This window comes from Pygocentrus nattereri, chromosome 22 (assembly GCF_015220715.1).
Source record: "Pygocentrus nattereri isolate fPygNat1 chromosome 22, fPygNat1.pri, whole genome shotgun sequence".
Classification (NCBI taxonomy): Eukaryota; Metazoa; Chordata; class Actinopteri; order Characiformes; family Serrasalmidae; genus Pygocentrus; species Pygocentrus nattereri.
The window spans coordinates 9,925,633-9,932,842 of NC_051232.1; the positions used below are offsets into that span (position 1 = coordinate 9,925,633).

At 41.3% G+C, this 7,210-nt stretch overlaps 1 protein-coding gene across 1 annotated transcript; it reads right to left on the minus strand.

Moving 5' to 3' along the window:
• Nucleotides 1–140: 140 nt before the first annotated feature.
• Nucleotides 141–4,348, minus strand: LOC108411549 (C-type lectin domain family 4 member K-like). The gene is made up of 5 exons (XM_037532900.1): nt 4,072–4,348; nt 1,714–1,983; nt 746–888; nt 498–604; nt 141–415 (listed from the first exon to the last, which is right to left on the minus strand). The coding sequence occupies exons 1-5, from the start codon at nt 4,292–4,294 to the stop codon at nt 259–261; spliced, it is 900 nt and encodes a 299-aa protein (XP_037388797.1). The 5' UTR covers nt 4,295–4,348; the 3' UTR covers nt 141–258.
• Nucleotides 4,349–7,210: the final 2,862 nt, after the last annotated feature.

A 7,210-nucleotide genomic window follows, 5' to 3' on the forward strand; every position in this document is an offset into this window, starting at 1 on the left:
TTTTTACTTTGTATTTTCCTTCAGAAATATGGTTTACATGATTTGCACTTCATAGCATTATATATATATATATATATTTATATATTTATATTTATATTCTGCACAGCATCTCATTTTTTTGGAAATGGGGTTGTAATTAAAAGAGTGACATTCATGAATTAAATACAAATGTGCTGCTGTTCACTCATATACTGGTGATCATTCAGATAAATATCCCCTCATCCAAACATATATGATATTCCTGATATTTGTTGCCATTTATTCTAAAACCCCTCTAAAAACACTTTTTTCACAAATCCCAACAAACGTGTGTCTGCAGGGGTAATCAGCCCAGTTGTTTACATGATCAGACCCCTCACCAATTATGACGCAGGCCTCATTTGCTGCACCATTGGGTTCAGAGGGTCTCCAGAACCTGAAAGAAAGAATCAGAGGATCCACTGTGTTTATCAGAGCAGTGAGGACTGACCATCATCCCAAGTTAAGTGATCTCTTACTTGGTGGTCAGTGCTGAGCCGTCCACCCATTTCCAGACCCCCTCTTTCTCACTGTCAGTCAGACCTATCCAAGCTCTCTGTCCTCGTCTCTGTCGTTCAGTAAAATCCTGTGAACAACCAGGTGAACATTCTCAGTAACAGACAGAAAACTTATCTTACTCCACACATACTTGTGCTCGTATGGTCAGATGTAAATGACCACACTGTCTCTCTTGCTCTCTCTCTCTCTCTCTCTCTCTCTCTCTCACCTGTTCTTCTTTGCTGTTTATGATCACCAGGTCTGCGTCTCTGTTTCTGCAGTCCTGTCTGCTCTCACTCCAGATCTTCTTCTCAGGAGAGATGTAGTAAAGACTGGTGTTGAAAAATATCCAACCCTGCTGTGTTGCCTTCACTATGAATTGAACACACACACAAACACAGAGATTCATTTTACACTTTAATATCAGTTATTTTTTTGCACAGCAGTCAGTCAGTTTTCTTGGATATTTGGTAATTATTCCCCACATAAAAAAGGATTACTTAACTGGTATTTTTTGCATCTTGGGATACACTGATGTGGGAATTGAGGGAAGATAGCTGTCTGATATTTTTAATGTACATCCCTGCTGAATCTATACCAGTACATACACATTCATAAATTCCAGACATCTGCTGGCTAATAGCTACATCCCCACCAAAGTAAACATTGTGACAGCTTTCCGGCACTTCAACAACAGTTTATATTTGCTACACCTGTGTCAGCAGAGCACCAGTTAGTTGGGTTCTAACCTGGACTTGGTTTGAGGCACTATTTGGCCTGTTAGCTTAGCCAACATGGTACAGATCCAGACACCACAGAATAGTTTACATTTTGGCTTTTCTGTCCTTCCAAGACTAGGTGCTCTGTATTACTCTCTCAGATTTGAATCTAAACTCATGTCTACAGCTGGACCAGAATTAGACCTGTGCTGTGGTGAACAGAGCTATTATTATGCTAAATAACCTAATACTTATTAGCTCTTCTCTCTGCAATTACATGATGGTTTGGAACTTATTTTATGATGTTTTGGACATGATACACTCTTTTTTCATGTTTTTGTGAGAGTGCAGTAATCAAAGTTTTGATCATTTTCAATTTTGATATAATCCTGGATGAGGAAATTGCTTAGAAATTCAGTTTGACTTAGTTCCTCCAAACAGAGTTAAGCATCTTAAATGTTAGAGACAATTTGCTCACCCAACTTGGAGACGGTTGTAAGACACTCTCTCTGATTCTGGAGTTGATGACTCACAGTGGTGTAATTGGTCTTCAATTGATCTCTTTCATTGGTCACTTCCAGAAATCGTCTCTCTAACTGGTCTCTCTCTATAGTCAGGTTGGTGTAGCTGGTCTGTAGCTGGTCTTTCTCTATGGTCAGGTTGCTGTAACTGATCCACAGCACTGTGATCCCAATCAGCAGGAGAACACACAGCAGCCCCAGACACACTGCAGTCAGTCTGTAGCATCCTGAAAACAATAACATTGAGTGGAAACAATGTAATATAAATAAAATGTCTTGTACATTTACTGAAATACCTTCATTTATGACTATTATGCAATATTTGCCCCACCCATGCGTCAGATATGTTTCAGATCTTTTTACTAATTTTAATATAAGATAAAGACAAGCTGGGAAAACACAAAATGCAGTTTTTAAATGATCGTTCTATTCATTGAAGATAAATAAAAGTCTACTAAAAATCTATCACCTGTGTGAAAAAGTAATTACTTCCCCAGCTGAATTTGGTTAACTGGTTGATTTAGTAGGTAAGAGGGGAATTGCTGTTTCACATAGGGCCAGGTAGTATTTTTGCTTCAATAAATTAAATCATTTAAAAAACAGCATTTTCTTTTTATTTGGGTTAACTTTGTCTAATATTAAAATCAGTTTGAAGACCTTAAACATTCATGTGTGAGATATATGCAAAAATAGAAGAAATTGGGAAAATAATTTTGGGGCAAATATTTTTTCACAGCACTGTATATATAATATGATAAAGATGAGTCTATAAGATCTTCTAAGCCGCTTCTCTTTCTGGGTTGTGGGAGTGCTGGACACCCTGGACAGGTCGCCAGTCCATTGCAGGGCCAGGCCCAATCAATGAAGAATAAATATTTATTAAGATGTTATGTGAAAAAGTCAAAGCAAACATCTAACATTACTTCCTTGCATCAAAGGCAAGATATGAAAGGACCATAAACATTTTTGATTCCACCATGGCAGCAATTTTTATCATTTTCATTGGGCAAATGTCACTGTTTGGTGTCACCACAGGGTGTAAGTGTTGGAATAGATAGACAGCTACGGGAACAGGCTATGGCAATGCAGAAGTGGGTAATAGAGAGTCTGGAGAATTCCTGGGCTAATAGAGTTCTGGGCCAGCTACTGAGAGCTAACGTATAAGCACAGGACATTCAAGCTATAAATCTTACATATCTTATGTAATTAAGCAGTTAAACCAGCGGCCCTCACCTCATGTGAGATGGTCCCGGTTTGCTGCTGTATGGAGTCTCATACGGTGGATAGAGTTTAGATGAAGCTGAAAAGCTGAAGTTAGCTCATTATTTTCATTTCCCATTCCACCTTAATGATGTAGCTGTTCTATTCCGACCCTAGTGCAGGTGTTAGCGTGTAACTGTTGCACTCTTTAAGTTGGAAGAGTAAAGAAAATAGGAGGCTAGTGCATCAAGTTCAGCCTGTCTTAATCTGTATGGTGCCACTTGATTGTCATGGTCATGGAGCCCCTACAGGGCATTAGACTGATACTTCAGTGCTGCCGGGAGATACAGAGAGTGAGCCACACTGAGCGAGGCTGTACTTCTCATGTCATACTTCTGTTTTTTAAAGGCTTAGACTGCCATCAGTTATCAGCTGAATGGCTCCCTCTTGTGGTTGTTCAGAGCTACTTACATTCATGCAGATTTCCTCTTTTTGTGTGCGTCTGCACAAATGTGCATGTATACCATGACTATATATAGTAATGATTACTCAGCCCTCTTTCTGTTTGGTCTTTTTTTTCTTAGCTATGAGAACTGCTGCATATTTAAAGGCGAACTCCACCCGTTTTCCGTGTAAATCAATCATTGAGATGTAAACAGAGTCATTCTGAGAGGTTTGGTTTGAAATGCTCCATTCTACAGAAACCTACCAACTAAGAATTGTTCACAGTGGTGGTGATAGGAACCAGGAGTCTGAAGACTCTGAATCTCTTTCAGAGCTTCACCACAAAAACTATTGCATTAAATGGTTATGAACATGCTGACCGATTCCTGAGACACTGTTTTAAGACAGTTCTGAAAAAAGCCATGAATGGTCGAGAGGTACAGACAGGGCGTTGTGAGGCCAAACAGTCCTCAAAGAAATCATCGTTCTCACTATTTTATCGTGATCAGCGTTACATATAAAAACATGGACCACATTTCAGATCACCTTCAAAGAAAAAAGAGAATTCCTTTTGGTCACTGATTAAAGCTGGTTGACGATACATTTTAGTGTGGGTCTAGCAAAGTAATACATAGTTGAGTAAAAAAATTCCAGTAAAAGCTTAGACTTACCTCTGTACTGAGGACTTGCTGTATGTGTGAGAGAGGTTTTATCCACTTTATCAGCATTTTTAATCTGTGTGTTCTCTGCAGTTACTGTGCCGGAGTCCCTTTCGCCCTTCCTGGTCTGAGGAGTTTCTATGTCATTAATGTCTTCATATGAATATCCACTGCTGTCTGAATTTCTTCTGTTGTCTGCAGTAAATCCGGAATTTGCATAAATTTCATCCCTCATAGCTCCTCTTCTTTGACTGATGTTAACTTTCTTAACTCTAAAAGTGACTCTGTAGATCAGGTTAAGGCCACGGCTGGGAGGAAGTCACTGCAGAGTTTCTGTGGTGATCTGTGATAATAAATGCCCTGGTCTACGTTAAGAAGATTGTGTTAGATAGTGATGTCAACGATAGATGTGAGACTGTGAAGTGTGAGTCACATGGTTGGTGTGCAGCCTCAGGTTTTCCTGTAGTGTAAGAACCTTGATTAACCCTTTTGTTAATGTCCTCACAGAGTCCTTATGGGATGTTCTACTCCACTGTGGCTAAGATGGGTTGGGAGTAGATGGTTCAGTGTGGTTGTTGAGCTACCTACATTTGGGAACGTCTCTTTATGCTCTCGATTGAATTTTCATTTTCGGTTTTTGACACTGTGCCACTTCTAGGCCTACACAAAATAAGGGTGGAACTCCTATTGCAAACTTCACGTGTATACAGCTCTAACTCAACAACGCTTTGGTCACCTGTTACAAAGCTTCACAGACTTCACAGGCAATCTTCACATTTTGGTACATCTGCATCACTAGGTGGCACTATAGAAACTAAAGAGGTCTCTGATTGACATTTGATACATATGGACTCTCTAACAGCCATTGATGTTTGACAGATTTCAGCCACTGGGGACTCACATTACACTAAAACGAGTAAATGTCTTATACTGCTAACATTATATTGTAGCCACCTGCAATGGCCTTTAGTAGCAGGAGGATCATGGGAAGCATGAACCCACCAGAGGAGCCACTTATGTTGTTTATGTTGCTGTTCATCAGTTAAATGTATGCGGTCTGTGTTTGTCACTGTGTATTGGGGTGTAGTTTTAGTTGTGTAGGCCTTGGGGGGGGGGGGGGGGGGGGGGTCATGGTTAAGTGTGTGGCTAATGGTGAGTCAGTTTACTCATAATGTAAGTATCAAACTTTTAGCACAGCTAAATCACAAGCCACCCAATTGTCTAGTGCTGTGACTATAACCCTTGAATACTAGTTGAGAAAAATAAACCTCCATGACTTGACCTCACTGCCTCAGCCTACAGCCCTCCACTCCACTATACCACACCACATAACTGTCAGTCATGATAATTATGCTATTATACACATTATTGCCCATAACCACCCACTACTAACTGTAACTATAACATGTAAATCACAAACTTAGTTTATTTATATATGTTTACAAAGTTCATTTATGTCTGTGATTAATTTGTCTTTATACTCTGTCTGTGACCTCTGCCTCTGCCTCTCTCTCTCTCTCTCTCTTCCTGAGCTAACCACTCTCCTGTGGCTCATACTGACTGCAGAACTTCCACTTCGAGCTCGTCTAGCTTCTTAGCCGAACTGATGCTCATGTGAACCGGGTCACCTGATCTCTCAGCCCGCTGACCCTCAAACTGAGAGTGGACACCGACTCAGACACTCACTGCAGGAGTGAAAGATCTCTAGCGGACACTTTCTAAGAGCAGTGAACCTGTTTTACTACAAAACCCTGAAGTGAACTATTTATTTACACGAATACTCCAGCCGTCTCTCTCTCTCCCTCTCTCTCTCTCTCTATAGCACTCTCTCTCTCTCTCTCTCTCTCTCTCTCTCTCTTTATAGCGATCTCTCTCTCTCTCTCTACCGCTCTCTCTCTCTCTCTTTATAGCGCTCTCTCTCTCTCTCCCTCTCTCTATAGCGCTCTCTCTCTCTCTCTCTCTCCCTCTGTCTATAGCTCTCTCTCTACCGCTCTCTCTCTATAGCGCGCACTCTCTCTCTCTCTCTCTATAGGATTCTCTCTCTCTAGTGCTCTCTCTCTCTCTAGTGCTCTCTCTCTCTCTCTCTCTAGTGCTCTCTCTCTCTCCTCTTGCGCCTTCTCTTTGTACCCCGCCCCTCTACCCGAGAACCAATCACAAAAGACCCTGAAAAGAGAACCTAGAGTCTCTCCAGTCAGGAAGGAAATGAAATAAACTGAGAGACTCACGTCAGATCTGAGTACAAGCTCGCTCTGCACCCCTACTTTTAGTTCCTTTTTACCTCTGATTATATACGTTTGTTATTTTCAAGACTATATATTATGCAATATACACTATACTGCCAAAAGTATTTGCTCGTCTGCCTTCACACGCATATGAACTTGAGTGACATCCCATTCTTAATCCTTAGGGTTTAATATGATGTTGGGCCACCCTTTACAGCTATAACAGCTTCAACTTTTCTGGGAAGGCTTTCCACAAGGTTTAGGAATGTATTTATGGGAAATTTTGAACATTCTTCCAGAAGCACATTTGTGAGGTCAGACACTGATGTCCACACCAAACTCGCTCATCCATGTCTTTATGGACTTTGCTTTGTACACTGGTGCGCAGTCATGTTGAAACAGGAAGGAGCCGTCCTCAAACAGCAAAGTTGGGAGCACAAAATTATCCAAAATCTTTTGGTGTTGAAGCTTTAAGAGTTCCTTTCACTGGAACTAAGGGGCCGAGCCCAACTCCTGAAAAACAGCCCCACACCATAATCCCCCCTCCACCAAACTTTACATTTGGCACAATGCAGTCAGACAAGTACTGTTCTCCTGGCAACCACCAAACCCAGGCTCGTTCATTGGATTGCCAGACGGAGAAGCGTGATTCATCACTCCAGTTTTCACTGCTCTAGAGTCCAGTGGCGGCACTTTATCTATTATCACCACTGCATTCGACACTTTGCATTGCACTTGGTGATGTGAGGCTTGGATGCAGCTGCTTGGCCATGGAAACCCATTCCATGAAGTGCTCTATACGCTTTTCTTCAGCTCATCTGAAGGCCACATGAGGTTTGGATGTCTGTTGCGATTGACTCTGCAGGAAGTTGGTGACCTCTGCCCACTATGCGCCTCAGCATCTGCTGACCCCACTCTGTCATTTTATG

Bases quoted from the DNA above. Each gene is read 5' to 3' on its own strand.
- LOC108411549 (XM_037532900.1), bottom strand. From the start codon at position 4,294: ATGAGGGATGAAATTTATGCAAATTCCGGATTTACTGCAGACAACAGA. The intron at 1,984-4,071 runs GTAAGTCTAAGC...TATTGTTTTCAG, and splicing joins AGCAAGTCCTCAGTACAGAG to GATGCTACAGACTGACTGCA. The intron at 889-1,713 runs GTGAGCAAATTG...TTCAATTCATAG, and splicing joins TACAACCGTCTCCAAGTTGG to TGAAGGCAACACAGCAGGGT.